Below are 19,344 nucleotides of genomic sequence, written 5' to 3' on the forward strand. Positions count from 1 at the left end.
ATTTAATGTTGTAGGTCAAGTTGCTTTTTTCGGCCATTATTTAATGCAATTGTGGGAGGGGGGGTTAACAATCTATTTTTCAGTGGCACTTCAAGCAGAATGTATTAATTCGCGAGAATTTGTGAGAGTAACTTGAATACATTCTCATCCTATATTACATTTCTATTTTTTCAGAGCGATATTTGCTAATTTTGTATTGGGGTGAAAATTACTTTTCAACATTATATTTTTTTAATTGCTTCCATTAAACGTGGTGGCGATTAAATGAATACCTGTATATTATTTCACCAACTTTGCCAATTTTGCTCAACTAAAAATCTTATCAACCGATGTATAAATATCCCTCACCCTAAGCCACTGAAAATGGCACCATATTTTGGTTGCGTCTGCCAAACATTGCTATTATTTTACCATGGCTAGGTCAGAAATAAATGGAAAGGGTAAGCTTTGAAAATACTACATTTTATTCCAGTTGTGCTCTCCGCTGCATGTCATGATGCAAAGCGTTTAATCCAGTCTCTCACAGAGCAGCGCATTGCCTCATTTTAGACAACGGCCCGAGGAATGGGAGCTCATAGAACAACATCTCAGATCCCTTCAGTGAACCTGTTTTAATCCACATGCCGTGGAGTGCAATTTCCCACATGGTCTTTTAAAGTGAAATGTTCTTCAGACGAAATTCAAATCAGTATTATTCTAATTGTGACAAAGAAAATTGAATATGTGCAGTCATTGGGGACTGCGCTGAGACCAGCAAACCACTACACTTGAGATCCCGGTTTAATCACGAGCGGCTGAAATCACGCTTTGAATTCAGAATCCTGGAAATGCTGGCACACTGTTCTGACCTCTGATCCACCGGGCCGCTGACCCTATGAGTTGCTTTAATTGTGATCACTCGTTGTAATGCTACCTCAGTTGTATGAAGGACAAGACCACACTTTTTAACACAGGGAGTGGGTGCTAATTCAACTACAGTACTTTCCCTTACTCAATTGTCGCCATTGCATGCGAGCCGTTGCCAATGTTTGGACATTAAAGTGTCCACACACTCACACTGTCAAGATTAATGACGGAACATTAAATTAGGAGATGGAGCAAATTAAATCAGCTCGTGTGCAGGTATTCATCTGACGTGATTTCGGATTGTACCACGTGTTGTTCAACATGATGTTCGCGCCATTTTTCTCCACGTGCTGAGATGTTCTGCATCTCACGGCAGTGAGATGTTAACTACCTCGTATGGTCATGGGTTTAATCACGACCCTGACGCCTGTATATTTTGAGTTTGCATGTTCTCAAGGCTGATAATGACAATGAGGCTTCCACTTATTTATATAACCTTTAATGTAAGACGATTAACACAAGCAGCAACGTGCTTATTCAGATAAAGTGATTACATTATCTCAGAGTTATGTAACTTCAAAATAGGGCTGACACAGTATGTGAGGGGTGACCACTTGTGTTTCATTCCCAAAACCAATGGACCACCCCTCGCGTCAACAGGTGACAAACGTCAGCATGTGTAGCCGTAACAATAAACCCATCCTTACAAAACGCCCACGATCGTGTATGATTATAAATTAGCCTGCTTCGAATTTTGAGTCACTAGTTCAAATTTTGATGAGGTCATAAAGGGTTTTATTTGATAAATTGCGTGAAAATTGTCATTTCAAGGTTGTTTGGATTCAATATTTTTAAGCATTAAATATAAAACATCCAACAAAGGGTTTTATTCGCACTTTTTATGGCCAAATGTATAATATTATTTAGCATTACTATGATTGCAAATGTTAAGTGTGAAAAACACTGTACAATAACGTCCTTTCAGTGGTCTGCCATATTATTGGACCTTAAAACATTATGTGCTGCAAATTTTTCAATAGAATCTGATACGATCCTGCAATAAATTTAAACTGATTCAATAAGAACGCTAAAATAATCTTTCACTATTATGGTACAGCTTACAAACATATCAAACATCCACAGGATCCATTAGAAGCATTTCGTTGTTTTTGCTCTCAGCATTTTCATTGACACTGTCGCACCAAAAGACTGTGACTGGCTGATGGTCAGAGCGTAAGGCCTCCATCCAGTGGTGGATGGAAATGGCTGATGATCGAGAGAAAGAAAAATCTCCCGTGATTTCGGGCGAGAAACTCACACACTGAAATGTCTTCTGGGAATCACAGTTCTTAAAAGTTTTAATTATTGCAAATCATATTTTCGACATTTTGAATCAATCGATGTTTAGTTATATGTAATGGACGTCAAATCAATAAAGGCGCCTCATTGCACTTTACAAAAAATAACATTTACATCATTGCCCAACACTTACCATATATTAAATACGATGTGTTTAGTTTTATATCACAAAACAACGTGCCCTAGGCAACATTTTACAAAATGAATCAACTCCTATTACTATAACAAACACATAACACGACAAAAGCACATTCAGGTCACTTTTTGGATTTGCACCATATTACAGGTGCACTGTAAGAGGTGGGTTTTTAACAAAAAAACAGTTACATGTACGCTAAACTATCTGCTCCGTGTTATTGAAGCCAAACGACTAAGCGGACACCCGGCCAAAATAACGCATTGGAAGCGAGGAACTGCAAGGTAGAGTTACGTGCTCCGTATTAAAAAAAACTAATTCCAGCTTTGTTCTTGCAAATTGACAAGTGCAGATTTCACAGATTGCAATAATTCCTCCAGAATTTGAACACAACACGTAATAATTCTCCCAAATGTAAATTTGCATTCGCAAAAGTAAAACGGTGTGCGTGCGCATGTGTTTGTGTGTTGTATAACCCCTCGCATGAAATGAAAACCTAAATACAAGAGAACAACACATTTTCTTTGGCGCTAATTTTATTTTGGCAGTGCACTCATAGTTTTGCTGTTGTGTTGTGAATGCTTAGAGGGAGGCCGTGCACTTTTACTGTCCAAAGTGCCACGTGAAAATGAAGTGTGTGGCCTTTGGTTAACCGTGGTCTTTGACTCTAGCCTATTACCTACCATTGCTCATTACATGCATAGCATTTGCAAGTGGTGGGAAGAATTCTGGGATTGATGATGCAATAAAGGTGGGGCATTTGAACTGGCCAGGACGTCTTGTCAGTTAATTACTGACTGTCGCATGTATTCGAATCTGTACCTTTATCCACTAAGTTAAGCGTTTTAATATCCCGATAACAAAGCTGTTCGTAAAAAAAAAAATTGGGGTTTTTAATTTGAAACCAAAATTATGTAAGATAAAAAAATGTACCAAAAACATCTTACAAAATTAGTTTCATTGACTATGCCACGTGTTTATAATGGTGTCTTTTTTTTTTAAACAAGGCACTCAAATGGCGGTGATTCTAAATGCATTGGTGCAGCATTAAATAAATTAAAACTATTTTCGTAATAGGCCAGGTGCCTCTGATGATTACAATAATTTTCTGCCTCCATACTAACAAACTATATCCATTCGCTCTCATTTGAAAAAAATGCTGCAACACGTGAACAATGAGAACATCTGACATTTCCTAACCGGGTTAGAATTAGTACATTCATCCGTGCCAGATATGTGGTGTAAAAATAGGGCTTGTTATCAGGAGATCGCTTGAATATGTTTTGCCTTCCCCCCCCCTCCCGCTATTGTCGTGGCCAGTTCGGGATTAAGCTAGTGCGGGGCCTGTAGCTTATGTTATAAAGGGGCCCTGAATTAAACAAAAAACACATACATATTAAAACACGATTTTTTTACTTGCATAGTAAAGTAATTGTATTTTTTTCATCTGCTATACAGCCAGATAATACGACAAATCGCGAACCTTAAACACCCAGTCGTTGATAAAAGTTGTTACTATAGAAATAGAGCAAGTGCAGAATCACTGAACTGGAATTGATAGGACCCTTAAAAGTGCGGGGCCCGTAGCTACTACATATGTAGCTACTTTTGCTACGAGGATAATCCGGCACTGGTCGTGTCTGGCATTGAACTGACAATAGATTAGGCGGAATGTCTACCACAACATTTAAGATAATGAATCGAGTATATTTGGCCAAGAGGCTCTGGAAGATCAGTGTTGTACCAATTGTGGAGGAAAACACTCAATGAGGGATCAAAAATAAGAAATATTCTTGTAGGAAAACATGAAAATACCACACTTGTATGGCAGGGCTCAGTCGCGTCCATAAAACAAATGCTGGGAACAACACAATACTGTGTGAAGCTTGGCCAAGGTTGTGTGTTCACTCACTCTACTGACATGGAAAGACTATGATGTAGGCTTTGGGTGACACTCACCAGTGTGTGAACGCAATCGTGTTTTTGTACTGTTTATTGTTGTAACGTTCTTACCTGCCCCTGCTGGACATCTGTGAAAAAGAGCTTTATAGCTCATCGGATTCCTCCAGTTTAAATATTCTGATAAAGTATGAGAGTCCTGCTGTTATGTCAACTGGGCAGTATTTTAAAGATTAATTAAAGTTATTTTATATGGATGCAACTGATATTTTCCAATCGTTGGGTTTCATCGGTCATGTGTAAATTAATGCCGATTTTTTTTATCTTCCAATTGAAAAATAACATAAGTAAGTAGTTGTTGGTTGCTGGAATTCATCTTCTTGGTTCTTTCGGTAAAGTCACGTAGAAGGGAAATAATAATAAAAAATTAAACATGATAAAATAAAATTCTCACGACGTTTCGGCCACAACACAAGCAGCCGTCCTCAGGTTCATTGGAGCGCTGTCTCTCCGACAGTTGCTTGCGTTGTGGCCGAAACGTCGTGATAATTTTATTTTATTATGTTTTATTTTTCTTATTTTATTATTTCCCTTCTACGTGACTTTGCCGAAAGAACCAAGAAGATGAATCCCTGCAGTCACGGTTGCTGGAATGTTAAGTTAAAACATCCATTAATGGAAGAGTAGGCCCAAATTACCTTCTAGGAAGAGGCCCTTCTGACAAGCAGTGCCATGAGCAAGGAATTGCAGGGCTCCACCTTTACATACAATATTTCTCAATCCTGTGCCACAAAGCTGGTGTTCTGCTTACTCAGAAGAGTGTGGAGTGGTGGGGGAATTTGCGTCCGTGTGAAATGAGTCCTTGCCGGACTCCCAGGAGTTTAATGTGCTTGGTTTACAGCCTTAACAGAGCAACTATGTTCACGTGCAAAAAGATGTAACGGTACCATAAGTATTGTACAAATGCTTTCAGACTACAACATTCCACTTGAACAAACTGAACTGCGTACAACATGGTACTACAAGCAAAGCAACACATTATACATGCATTGCTCTTGATTTTTCATCGTAAAATTAAAGGCTTACGATTTTATTGCCCCATAATGCTTTTAATGTAGCTTACTCAGTGTGGTGAAAATCTGTAATACAGTTCTATAGAGGCAAGAGCCCAACTCGCTGGGTTCAAAGGTTACCAAGAAGTCACAGTACAGCAAGTAGGTTCATGAATACACATCTCTGTGGGTTTGTCTCTGGGTACTCAGCTTTCCTCCCACCCATAAAACACACATTATTGAAATTGGCCATAACATCCCAATGCAGGACCCTCGTGAAAGTGAGCCTTCAGGCTATGTTAGGCTTTCCTCGATAGATATGCAAATAATAAACAAGTGGTAAATTCCCCATTCATTATTTGCTTTTCACGTGTGTTAATTGGATCATATGCTGGGCTATATTTTTGAATTAGTATTCCATTTTAACGTAAGTGCGTACATGGGAAGGGCTTTTTAGCGCACACACGCATTTCTCTCACCGGGATATATGCTTTTTGTTTTGTGAATTGGAATGCCGAGAGGACAGCCGTATCCCGTAAATGACATGCTACGTTGGCATATAAATGGGAATCTTAACCTTTTTACTCGACTGGAAAATGACAGTAAAATAGAGTCCGTGCTTACAGGACACATTTTCTGGAGGATCTCAGTCCTGGGGGGCGCGGAGGGGGGGGGGTGGAACAAAACCCCTCCAGATTACAGATGCTCGACAAACACCCCCGATTAGCACCTCCGATTAGCACGGCTGGCTACGTATGGCGCGTAATAGGTTCAACATACACATATTCCATACAAATACAACAGGCACCGGCGCAGCCAATGGTTATGACGGTGCCGTTGTGCAACACCTTTCGCGACACTTTGCGATCGGACAGGAGCATATTACACTCCCTTTGTCACCTCTAAATGGGGACAAGTGCACGACCAAGCCATGTGTCCTAATTTAGCTGCAATTTAACAACCGAAGATGACATTATTGAGAGTTCAAGTGAGTTGTGACTGTCACGTCAATTGCCCCGAATGCCGAATTCGTGAACGGCCACGGCGTGCGTGCGATTGCGGAGGGCAAATTGCGCAGCTGCCCTCTGACCCCGTCTCACCGCGTCCCGCGATCTCAGGCGGGGGAGAGCGTTGGGCAGTGTTTGGAATGGGAGCTAAAAGCCACATTTCATCGCACTCGCCCGTCCCCCTGCCTCTCACGCTGTGACGGCGATCAGCGATGACGCTCACGACATTTCCATGGCTCGGAAATCGTTGCGGAGTAAATTGCGATCGGCGAACGTATGGCTTTCGATCTCCCTGGGTGTAAAACACCTTGGAATACAGCCTTCAAATAGCATGGCAGAAACCCTCCCCCACCGCCCCACGCTACCTGACTGGAAACTGATCAAATAGGTCAGAGAGCGGAGACCCGCTAATGGAATACCTCCAGCCGGTAATTGTGGTGAGTGAGCCACGAATCCAACTTTGCCACGATGCTGGTATCCGTGTAAGAAGAATGCTCTGTAGGTGGCGCCCTCCTCTAATGATGCATCGGGCACTCTTCTGGGGGAGTGGCATTCTTTCCCAATGAGACGCTGCCGACCTAGGCACGCGACGATGCATCGATTAGTCGACTTAAACTCGAGCCTCAAGCCGCTCGCGAAACGCGTATCGAATCGAGCATGCGCGAGCGTTGACGATTTATGTACACGGCGACAAACTCAACAGCCGCCACGCGCCACTAAGTGGCAATGGCATCACCACAGCGCCTGTGCCAGGCCAGGTGCACTTTTGTGGCCACATGAGGTGTCGAAAGGCTCGCTGACAGAACGTCGCGGGACAGACGCAGATGCCACGGGTTGACTGACATGAGATGACTTGGCTGTATTACACACACGCGCCTATGCGAATGTCACATTTCGGCGAATTACGTCAACCAAACCGGTAGGCATGAGGTGGAACCAAAGGCAACACAACTCCAAACGAGACGGCAGCAACGCGATTAATAAAAGCGCACTTCTCAAAAAAAAATTGCGGCTCTGAATTGTGACAGGCGCGTCGTGGCCAAGGTATGTTTGTTGCGAATGCATTTTCAGACCCAGCATGCACAAGGACACATTTGCACACGTCAGGGGATGCTGCCACGGTGTGTATTTTTTTTAGCAAACAACGACTTCCAATTCAGAGAGGTGTGTGGTTCAAAACCATCGCCTGGCGCGGCAGCTGAAATTATAATAAACCCCCAAACCCACCGCCTCTCCCGACCTGCCTCTTTCCACCGAGCAATACGAAAGGGTCACGCCACTGTTAGTCGATCAAGAGGTCACGTGTGGTGAGAGTAAAGTGTGGACACTCCCGCTTCTACCAAGAAGTCTGCCCAGCTTGGACGAGTAGGCAAAGCGCCCTCCTCTTACAGGCCTCGCTTGAGCTCCCCCCAGGCCCTTCAGCCAGCAGTGGCACGAGCGAGGAATTGCACGGCTGCACCTTTTCCCCCACCTTTTGTTACGTCCGTAAGGAACCGGGTGCTGTGTGCACGTCGAATTTCTTTCGCGCTGTGCCTGATCGGAGGTGCCGTGAACGTGACCGGTGGCGACGGCCGTTAACTGCGCGCCCTGGCTACGCGCTCCTTGCCAAAAACCCATGTCCCCCGTGCCCTGAGCGTGGTCCTTATTGGATGGGTTTAACGTTCACCGGAGTCAGCGGTGGTGGTGGTGGTGGTCGTGGGGTGTTTAGAGAATGGTTCATTGCTGCGAAACTCACGATGGCGCGTCGCTGCGTTGCCCCCGTTACCCCCCCCTCCCCCCCCCCCCCCCGGTGTGCTTGCGGCAGGAGGCTGATGTCGCTAAACCGTGCGTGGCAGGAGAGCCAGCTACCGCTGGGAGGAGAGGACATTTGCCAGGGGGGCCTTTCTGGCAGGCTGCAAGGCACCCTCATTGCCGTCGCTCAAGACGAGACCGGTACGCAGTGTGTGGGGGGGGCGGGGGGGGTGGTGGTGGCGGCGGCTCGGGCTCTGCACGCATGTGTTGTTGTTTTTTGGGTGGGAGTTAATTGATTTATACAACACGAATTGATCACCGGTGCGGAGCAATCGAAGTAACAGTTGCTTGTAGGTAAAGCAGGTAATAAGCACGCCGATGAATTGCGGTCTCTCAAACGAGCACTGGAAAGGATTCAAATGAATGAACATCGATCGTTCCCATTTGTGTATGCATGCAGTTGAAGTGTCATAGTGAAATTGAGTTCCAAGCCTACCAGGGTTGAACACTGATCTTTGTTATATAATGGACAATTATACTTCGCAAACTGACCATGACATGTAAATATATTCACCTGTGTATGTGGTTTTGTGTGCATGTGTTGGTACACGTGTTTGTATGGGTGCGTTGGTGGTGCTGGCCACGTGAAGGATGCTGCTGGGTAGTTGGAGGCAGTCGCCCTCCAACAGCTGAGGTTAGAGGAGCGACGCTCACAACAACGGGCGGAGCGCCGGGCGGATAAAATTCCAGCAAGTTGGCACAGTAGGGGGCACAGCTGCTGCATCTGCCAGTCATCTCAATCAGCCAACCCATGGCACCTGTAGGGTCTGTCCCGTGACCTCCTGTCAGCGAGCCTTCAAAACTTTACGTGTTCTCAAAGTGCACCTGGCCGCACCTGGCCTGGCCAGGTGCACCAGTGACGAGTGGCTGATATTGGTGTTGGTGCTGGCCACCCACCCCCTCGTGTGCCGTGCCGGCCTTTATAGGTGTTCGCTAACAGCACTTGCCCCAACAGTATGTTAAGGTTATACGGGGGATCTTTGTCTTTGTGTGTTTGTATGGGCGTGTGCATGTACCGTCTGCGTTTTTTTAACGTGTGGGGAGTGTTGGCACAGTGGTTCGCGTACTGCACTATGAACCGGGCAACCAACATCAGTGCCAAGTGATATCCGAACCAGTCTTGGGCCTCCGCTAGGTCAATTCAGCCTGGATACTTGGTGCAGTGGGTGTGTGTGTGCTAACATCAGCAATTGGATAGGGGACAAAGGTGGCCAAGTATGCTGCTGACCACACCACCTCCTTGTGTGCCGTGTCAGCCATAATGATGGCTCACGAACAGCCACTTGCCCCAACGGTCTGTCAAAGACGATACGTGACATCTTAAGTCTCTGTGTATGTCTCTGTGTGTGCGCGTGTGTCTGTAACAGGTGAGATGTACCTCCTGACAAACAGCAAGATATCAGGGCAGACGCACACGGGCCGCCTCTACAAGCTGATAGACCCCAAGCGGTGAGAGAACGCACCCATGAGAATCTTCCCCACGACTAGCAACGCAGCTCCTATCTCTCTCCGCGTGCACCGCCTCTGTCCTCGCACCATGCGATGACGTGTCAGCCGGTAAGATGATAAGCATTGTGTGCACAGCACATCGCGGGCTTTCAGATGCACTTCTGCGGTCGTCTGGAATGCTCCTCTGTCTGATATTACGAAGCCACTGGAGCCCGTGCACTTTAAAATCTAAAGTGAAATCTCACCTCTTTAGAACTGCTTTTTGTGTTGAGGTTGTCGTCCTTCCCCCGCGCCTCCGGTTAGCACGGATGGCTACATATGGTGCGAAAGAAGTTCAACATACATACATACATACCTCTCTCGTAAGCAGTCACTCACGTGCATTGTCCTTCCATGGTTTATGGGAAAATGCGTGCATTCACATTCTCCATATCTGATAGACACTCATAAGCCTGTTAATTAATTTCTTAATTGCTTAATCACGGTTTATAAATGGATGCATGATCTGCACATCTGGGCACTAAGTTCTAAATTTAACCGATGGAGTATTTATTTTTAGAGTGTATTTTTTGTTTGCGTTGTGTAATAATATTAATAGTTAAAGGGAAATTGCAGCCCTCTGTCAATCTACTGCTGGAAGAAGGCCTCTCCCCACCCTGTGTCGGTCACAGAGGTAATTTCGCCATACTTCACCACGCTAGTCAGCGCGGATTACTGAAGATTGGGGCGGCTACACTCGCCATGGCTGGGAATTGAACTCAAGTGGCTGGGGTTCACATCCCAGTGGGCTAAACAACTGTGCCACCGCTACACACAGCCCTTGCTCTGTACACATGCATCTACACAGTGAATATTGATGCTTATGTTTACACGTATTGTGGAACGAATCGATGAATGATCGTGATCCAGAGTTGTCATTCGATTTCGGGTGATTGCTTACGCTGTAGAGCTTGTGGACCATTTTCCTCGTTCACCCAGGGAAGCCTCGCCGAGTCTCTCCTGACTTTTGCAGGAGGGTCCTGTCAGTGAACACGAGTCGGTGGCTGCATATAGGTCGGATTAATCAATTAGACACATCGTCTATTACCCACTTGATTCGATGCAATTTTCATCAGAGATATACAGATACTTTGCTTCCTACATTCAAAAATCAGGCAGAAGCCAGCATATTTAAACGAGATGAGCGTTTCAGACAAAGATCCCCCACATAGCCTTAACAGACTGTTGGGGCAAATGCTGTTAGCGAGCACCTATGAAGGCCGGCACGGAAAATGAGAGGGTGGGTGGCCAACACCACGCCCGGCCGCCTTTGTCTCCCTGGTAACGATGTTTACACACCGTACCAGGTACTCATTTGCGGCTCAGTCGACCTAGGGGAGGCCCAGGACCGGTTCCGATAATTGTCACTGTGGTGTTGGCCGTGAGAGGGAATCGAACTCGAGTCGATGGGTCTGTAGCGCAGCACGCCAACCGATACGCAACAGCTCGCAAGACACACCACACACGCACCAAAGGCACGTGCGATGCTCGGCACATTACAGTAACACGCGACCCAATCTCATTAGCATTTTTCTAATTAAAACTCAAAACAGTGCCTCTGCAAGCGCTTACGATGCCAAGGCTTCCAATCGCGAGCCAATTAATATTTGCAAGGGATTCAACAAGCATTGTGCACGCTGAAGGTACTGCAACGAATACACGTCGCTGGAGGTTGACCAGGCCACAACATCGGCAGGCCCGCTTCATATCGAGCCCATGCGTCCGTTCGTAAGCCGCGTTTCGAGCAGAAGGGATCCCGTTGCGGTGACCCTTCAATTACGCAGGAGGGAGTAATGAAGCGAGAATCAAAGGTGCAATGTTTGCAGGGTGCGAAAGATGTGCAAACAAAACTGTAGCAAGAATTTTAAAATAAATATTCAGCAGCTACGCTCAGTCTACCATCTCTCAGCAGCCCTGTGATGCAAACAGCCACGTAGTTTCGCAGCTCCGATTAGCACGGTTGGCTCCGGACGGTGCGAAAGAAGTTCAACATACATACACGAGCCGATTTCAAAACTTGTTCGATATGTTCATAATAATTGCATTGCACTGTGAGCCCAGCCATCGTATTGCAATTTCTGACCATGGCTGACATGAGTGGCGAGTGATATCTACCCCTATGTCGTGGTGAAGTATGGTCAAACACCCCATAACAGACACGGCGTGGAGAGGCCCTAATGTAGCAATGAATTGGCAGGGCTGTAAGTACATTAAGTAAATATGTTCATGCAATGTTCATGTTGATAATAATTAAAAAAACAAGATGAAAAATATTATACTCTGGAGGAATTACTGCTTATAATTCATCAAATCACATTTCCTCATTCAAACACTTTTGAGCAAATTATAAAACGTTATAAATGTGACAACACATATCACTGCTGTTACAGCTGCGTATATAATTTACCAATACGTGTTGTACCTTGGCTTGTGGATGGCATTCGGGTAAAAACAAAATCTAATGTGTTGAATGGGAAGAAGAAAAAAAACGCCTACAGGTGACACATTTTGCATTCCGCACTCGACTTTGTCTTGAGTGTAATTGGCGAATTTATTATCATGAGTCCCCGCTTTGTTGCAAGATTACAATAGGAAGCCAGATGGCAAGCTGCAACACAGAGTAAGGGGCCAAAGGACCCGTGATAATAGACTCCGGCAGATGTTCAACAAAGGAAAAATAGGTCTTGGGAAGAAAGTTAACAGCTGCAAGGGGAACTGCGGGAGCTGTTTAGTTAGAGGGAACTATTTTCTTACCTCCATAAATTTGACAGGCAATGGTCGAAAGATCGATCAGGTGAGAGTAATGCTCAGTGATGACTTATATGATTAATGCTGGGCTTAAAGGCAATTGGTAGTGTAATGGGTGAATGCTGTTGAATGCCACGTTGTTTAGACTATAAAGAACACCTCACTAGACTCACAATCCAGAGGTGTCAGCTTAACAAATAGGTCAATTAGAATAAAGCTACACTCTCATGTTCCTTTCCTCCTTCTGTCACTCAATGAAACTCTTAAAGCCTAATCCTCTGCTCCATTTGTGTTCCAACATCTTCGTTAATGTACACGTTTCTTGATCCATGTGTCACAGCAGGTTGTACGCAATCATTTAAAAAAAACACACGTGCCACGCACTTTTGAGGACAAACGCATTTTGGAAAACATGACAAAATCTACGCGTATGCATTTTTCTTATTTTGTTGTTTGATTGAGAGCCCATAACAGTAACAGCCCCAGGTAAGGTAGCTGCTGTGTTTTGTGCTGAATCTATCCCAGGTGTGGCTATTATTATTGTGCTTGCCTTTGCATGATGGAGGCCTCCTGCCTACACCACTTACGTAAGCTAGTCATGACCGCAGAAGTCATGGTTGTTGTTGTATTTTGTCATTTCCACACATCTGTTTATTTTACAGGTTTGGTAATGGAAAAAAGAGATGTGAACAGGACATTTTGCTATTAAACCCCACGGTGAAATATCATCATTTGTTTATCAAATGCTTTTGATTTCCCTTATATATAACAGAGTATAAGATTTTAGAATGTTATATTTTGAGTGCAGTATTTTTTTCAGGGTGAATGAGAAACAGAAGTAACTTTTCATTCCTATTATCAGAGAGATTGTGTTGGCTATTACAGTACTCTTCTCCACATGTATCTTATTTCCAGCTATAACAAAAACCATGTAACAATATAACAGCGTAGCGTTTCGTGACCAATTGGCATGTTCTGTTCACGTGACAAACCTTACTAATTGGCCGTGTCGGGTGGAGATGAGTGGACGACAATTTTACATATATGTGACCTAACCCCCAAAAAAGTGATCATGAGAAATATCACAAGTTATGAGGACATTTTCTGAAATGAGTATCGAGTCATGGACATCTGAATAAGACAGATGTCAATTTCAAAGTGACATGTTTTGAATTTATACGATTCGGACAAGTACGCACGAGACTTGGCACCACATCGTGTACGTTTTGAAAGACCACCCTCAGTGAAAGCTATCTCTGTAGGCGCAAGGTGGCTTGACATCTGGCCCTAAATCAGCGATTAGTCTGCCAGTAGGGTACAATGATGGCAATATCTAATCCTAATTAAATAATTTGCAGATCATTATTAAAATTTGCCTCATTTGGACCATGACGCAAGCACATGATGGCCCGCTCATTTCAAATTATTTCGAGGGGGGGGGATCTTTAATGCCTACTATAAAGCAGACAACACGTAGTATTTGATGAGTGCATGTATGTTGACTTTGTTTCGTAGCCAACCATGCTAATCGGAGGTGCGGGGAAGGACAACAGACCACACACAAAAAGCAACTCTAAAGAAATCAGTGTTCATGCTTAGTACACTGATAGCATTAACCAGGGCGGCTGCTGGGTCGGAACCGCGAACCACCACTGCAAGCGACCAACGACGCTCTCATCACTGGGCCGTCTCACCAACTATGCATTGTTTAAATGGTATACGTCATAATATCCCTCGTTTTGTGAAAATAGCATCACATCTAGATACGTATATACATACATAAGCAATGTATCAAGGACTGCGTTCGGTCCAATGAGATTTTAGTCTTCGTATCCTCGGGGGTTATGCATTACCTCCGCACACTGCCTGGCTCACTTAAATTATTATGTACAGTAGGTTGAGACGGATGCTCAGATTCGGATCTCTCCAGGATAAATAAGGATTCTGATTCTAATATGTAAATAACGCACATTTCCTTGGTGGCCAGAATGTAGTTTAGAGTATGGAACATAATTCAACGATCCCGCGTTATAGCAGCTACAAAATCAATCGCATGCACGATGCGTAGACGCAAAATATTTTGCGGGCCTTACCGTAACACACTTGTGACTCTCCCTGGAACCGTGTGAGGGAGGCTCTTTTTATAGGTCTGTCCAAATGTTGAATTTTGTTTTGATAGGGACGTGTCCTGGAGGCTCAAATTACTGAAATCGTATGGAAGCAAAATCCGCTGCCAAGTTCTGTAGCCTTGTGTCGTTGCCATTTTGGCTGCAGACAGAATGTTTTCTTCTTTTATACCCCACGCTTCATTAACCCAATTACCCACAATTCCCATCTTACAAGAATACACTTTAATTAACACAAGCTATTTTGCATTTCCTTCCCCTTTCCTTGTGCCACATCTGTTCGCATATACGTGATAAGATTTTTGGTTTTGGTCTATGGTAACAACTGGAAAGGTCCTCCCATGAAGTATTTAAGGGGTAAATAATAGTTTCCATTGAATGTCTTAGACTTCCATCAGGCTTGGACACGAAGAGGCAGAAGCACCTGGTCAACATCATCAATGAGAAGACAAAAGTAACCCTGCCTGATGTCTGGCTACACCACCCCGCTGTTCACCGGCGCCTGCCTTAATAGGCGATTACAAATAACTCATACCCCTGACAGTCTGTTAAGCAGAAAAAACACAAATAACCCTTATCTATGACATCTTCAGTCGTGCTGTGTTTTGGCTATCCGCTTGGGTGTTTTGAGCATTTGGCCCTGTGCTCAGAATCCATCATTTTAAAAAAAAATATACGGCTGCCGCTTTGTCTTTAGTTCACAATTATCATATTCTGCGTACAACCTAAAACCAATCAATTGAACAAAGTGTTGCAGCGCACGCTGCGATATTCTCCTAGGAGCAGCACATGCGTTAGGGCATTGTTGTTGTTGATGCTGGAACAAACCACTCTGCACGAGGGGGGTGTGGGGTGTCCTCTGTTATCTCCACTGGTTATGTGCCGCGCGTCGCACGCACAGCGGGGTGAGCCGTTCGAGAGCGTGTCTAAAGTGAAATGGTTTAGCCTGGCAGTCTTGATTAGGTTTTTATGACGTTCTCACCCTCAGCGCCTCTCCAACACTAATGAGATTCTTCAATCTGAGGCTTGGGGTTAGCGTTAGGTACACATTACCCTAACCCTAACCTTGATCCCATCACTGTCGGCGTGTTCTCTTGTTCCAGACATCAGTGGGTTCTCTTTTTTCACCTGCACAACAAGCGTGGCGTATTGCATATGCTCGTAGTTCAAACTTGATTTGAAGCTTTCGTGACTGCAGGAATTACTCGTTGGTTCTTTCGGTGAAGTCACGTAGAAGGAAAATAAATTAAATAGTAGAGTACGACGTTTCGATTGCAACACAAGGAACCGTCATCAGGTAGAACTAAATTTGAGAGAGACACAAAACACAGACACGGAGACACACAGACAGACACACAAGCAGAGAGAGACAACACAGACACACAGAGAGAGAGAGATACACACAACATAGACACACATAGACCCAATGCCTCTGTTTAGAGGCCTTAAATAGAGAGGGGGGTGGGTTGGGCAGAGAGAGAGGTGGGTCTGCTGGAGCAGAGAAATTAGCATGTCAATGAATCCACCCCGAAGCGACCGAGGGAAAGATCGAATGGCCCTATGAGAGCCTGGTAAATTTTAGACAAACAGTTTGAGAAAACAAAATTTTGCTAACTGATGTAAGAAAAGTTACATTATTAAAAGTTACATCATTTTAGAGAGAGAAATAGTTTGAGAAAACAAAATGTTGCTAACTGATGTAAGAAAAGTTACATTATTAAAAGTTACATCATTTTAGAGAGAGAAATAGTTTGAGAAAACAAAATGTTGCTAAATTATGTTTTCTCAAACTATTTCTCTCTCTAAAATATACCAGGCTCTCATAGGGCCATTCGATCTTATTTCCCTCGGTCGCTTCGGGGTGGATTCATTGACATGCGAATTTCTCTGCTCCGGCAGCTACCCCAGCAGACCCACCTCTCTCTCTGCCCCTGCCCGCATCTCTCTCTATCTAAGGCCTCGACACAGAGGCATTGGGTCTCTGTGTGTCTATGTTGTGTCTCTCTCTCTGCTTGTGTGTCTGTCTGTGTGTCTCCGTGTCTGTGTTTTTGTCTCTCTTTCAAATTTAGTTCTACCTGATGACGGTCACTTGTGTTGCATTCGAAACGTGGTATTCTATCATTTAATTTATTTTCTTTCTCCGTGACTTCACCGAAAGAACCAAAGAGTAATGCTCGTAGTTACGAACTTTCTGGCGCAGAGTAGCGCTGAGAATAGCAGTGGTTGAATGTGCAAAGGCTGGTGCAGAATAATGTATCTTTTAATAATGTAAACTTTTCTTACATCAGTTAAGAGCCACATTGTGGTTAATGCACCGGCGTATAATCTCAAAGTTCGCCAATTCAATTCCGTTGCATTCTCTTTGTCCGTCGCCTACGTAAGGCGTCACTGACAAAGCACTGCGTTCCACAACATTGTGTTTGTGTGCACGTCGCACATTCCATGTGGATATTGTGAACAAATGAATAGTGCCCACTGTTACTGTTGTACCATCGTGTCCCTGGTCACACTGTGCAATGCAATATGGATCTATGAAGCATTTAAATGTGACCACATCTCAGGTTTACATTATGAGACCCTCTTTTGCCAGAAACAAGATATAGTAATAGGTTTTACCCTTTTAACTGGCACAAAAACTGACACCTTTATTCAAGGCATCATGTTTGCAATAACCACAACACAAGCAGTCAAAATGCAAACAAAAAAGACAACTCTGATAATAATATGCACTGTCCTTGAATTTGATTGGTCCACACCCGAGACGGCTTTTCTTAGAACCTAGTCTCCATTGGTGTTGGACCAGAAGACGCCACAAGGCGTACAACTCAAAAAACAGCGCCTTTTGGCGTCTTCTGGTCCAACACCAGTGGAGACTAGGCTCTAAGAAAAGCCGTCTCGGGTGTGGACCAATCAAATTCAAGGACAGTGCATATTATTATCAGAGTTGTCTTTTTTGTTTGCATTTTGACTGCTTGTGTTGTGGTTATTGCAAACATGATGCCTTGAATAAAGGTGTCAGTTTTTGTGCCAGTTAAAAGGGTAAAACCTACTCCTACATCTCAGGTTGTTCTACCACATCTCAAGTTTCGGTAATCATGCCCGTGTACAGAGTTGACGATGGTATTTTAGCGAGAGCACGGAATGAGGGATAGAATGCTAGAGGCTAGAGAAGTTGAGATCCGAAGATGCTAGAACCTCAAGTAAAGACCCCTGCATAGAAGATTGATCGTCACGGGTGGAAGTATACGAGGAAAGACTTGAGCCTGGACCTGAAAATAAGGAGGCTCTCAGCAGTGCAGATGGCCAGAAAAAAATGTATTCACATCAAGTCAGAGCGCGAGAGGAAGTGGAACCACGCACCAGTGCCTTATCTCAGCTAAAAGGCCAATGTGGTGGACTTAAGCAGGTTCCTCTGAGCCAAAAAAAGGCAATCTTATCCTTGCTTTATAGACAATTATCTTCACTATTGCAGCATATGATGAGCATGAATCGACGAATATCAATCATGAGGTATCGACTACTTTAAATCGTCAATGAACTGCATACAAAATGGGGGGGGGGGAGGGAAGGTTAGAAATTAAGTGAAGAGCAAATTGTCCAAACCCACAACAGACCTGTTGAGGATACAGAAGGTTATATTAGTCGGTGAGTATTACAGCTAATTTTAGACCAGCAATGCTGGGAACCGGTAGTTTATCCCTGCGTTAATAGCGTCGACACAACGCCCAACACACTCACTCACACGCACACACTTCAACGCATGCCGCCATCCCACCCACCCCCCACCCCCCACCACCAAACCCCGGGCACAGGCACAGAAGTCATCCCGAGTGCGCGCGCCCCCTGGCAGAGCCGACGCCGCTCGCCTCCAAGTGCCCGCGCTTCTGCGGGAACGGACGCTGCTTCTCGTCGGGCAAGTGCTGCTGCCAGAGTGGCTGGGAGGGGGAGCTGTGCAACAAGGGTGGGTTGGCCGCGCCCTCGGTTTCCACATGCCCCGGCGGCTTCGTCTCGTCTCCACGCGTGCTCCGTTCAGCCACTCACACTAAACTCAGACTGTAAGCTGCGGAGTGCGATTGTGCAATATTATCCTGAAAGGCCACAGCACCACAATGAATACTAAAAAAATAAATATTTTTTTTTATTTTTTTTTAAGTAAGGCCCACCGAGCTTTCTTAGTTATTTTTCAGAAGCGACCTGGCCAGCAATTGATAGCCCTACGAAGTGGATTACCACGTGGACATTTATGGCAGCCAAATACTCTAAACGCATGTTTCTAAATGTGGAGGGGAAAACCGGAGGACCCGGAGAAAAAAAAATCCACACGACCACGGGGGGAACGACGCAGACTCCAAATATACAGCAGCAGCAGGCGTCAGGATTCGGGGTCAAACCCACGACCTCCTGCAAACCAGGCGAGGTAGTTAACATACTGCACGCCACAACACTACACTCCTACCGATTCCTCCAGCCACCTCGCTTTGAAATGTTCTGTTTTCTGGTCCCGGCAACAGAACGTTCTCAACTAGGGATGGGCAACACACGCTGAGTTACCAGCGACAGACACATGCAGAAGACGAATGAAACATTCAAACGTGAGGCAGGTGGAGGAATCAAGGAAGTGACATGTTGTGACCTGCAGCACAGTGCTTGAACACAAGCAAGTATGGGATGAAACCATTATCCATGAAAGTGGCCAAGTGTTTTAATGATTAGCTCCTGCGAGTTTTTTTTTTATACGTCTGCATTATACCTTTACCGATTCACTGCTGGATGAAGGTCTGTCTGTCATGTTGGTCGTTGGGTATTATCGATTGTACTTCACTACTCTGGTAAGTGCTGGTTGTTGAAACTGGGGGGGGGGGGGGGGGGGTGGCATCAGGACAGATATCACT

General features: G+C 44.7%; 1 protein-coding gene and 2 long non-coding RNA genes across 5 annotated transcripts in view; 1 reads left to right on the plus strand and 2 right to left on the minus strand.

Annotated features, from left to right (window-relative positions):
• HHIP (hedgehog interacting protein) overlaps nucleotides 1–19,344 on the plus strand; it is a 141,377-nt gene that overhangs the window by 106,426 nt on the left and 15,607 nt on the right. For both annotated transcript variants that reach the window (XM_032955234.2, XM_076067492.1), the window contains 3 exons: nucleotides 8,104–8,231; nucleotides 9,458–9,539; nucleotides 18,265–18,413. In XM_032955234.2, coding sequence (XP_032811125.2) covers nucleotides 8,104–8,231; nucleotides 9,458–9,539; nucleotides 18,265–18,413 — 359 coding nt within the window. The remainder of the gene's footprint in view (nucleotides 1–8,103; nucleotides 8,232–9,457; nucleotides 9,540–18,264; nucleotides 18,414–19,344) is intronic.
• Nucleotides 1–19,344, minus strand: part of LOC116942854 (uncharacterized) — a 121,266-nt gene that overhangs the window by 75,611 nt on the left and 26,311 nt on the right. The window lies entirely within an intron of this gene.
• Nucleotides 4,906–10,622, minus strand: LOC142924747 (uncharacterized). The gene is made up of 3 exons (XR_012941828.1): nucleotides 10,480–10,622; nucleotides 9,785–9,851; nucleotides 4,906–6,877 (listed from the first exon to the last, which is right to left on the minus strand). It is a non-coding gene; the product is annotated as an uncharacterized LOC142924747 (long non-coding RNA).

The sequence above is a fragment of the Petromyzon marinus genome, chromosome 16 (genome assembly GCF_048934315.1).
Source record: "Petromyzon marinus isolate PM22_M1 ecotype Great Lakes invasive population chromosome 16, UKy_Petmar_22M1.pri1.0, whole genome shotgun sequence".
Lineage (NCBI taxonomy): Eukaryota > Metazoa > Chordata > Hyperoartia > Petromyzontiformes > Petromyzontidae > Petromyzon > Petromyzon marinus.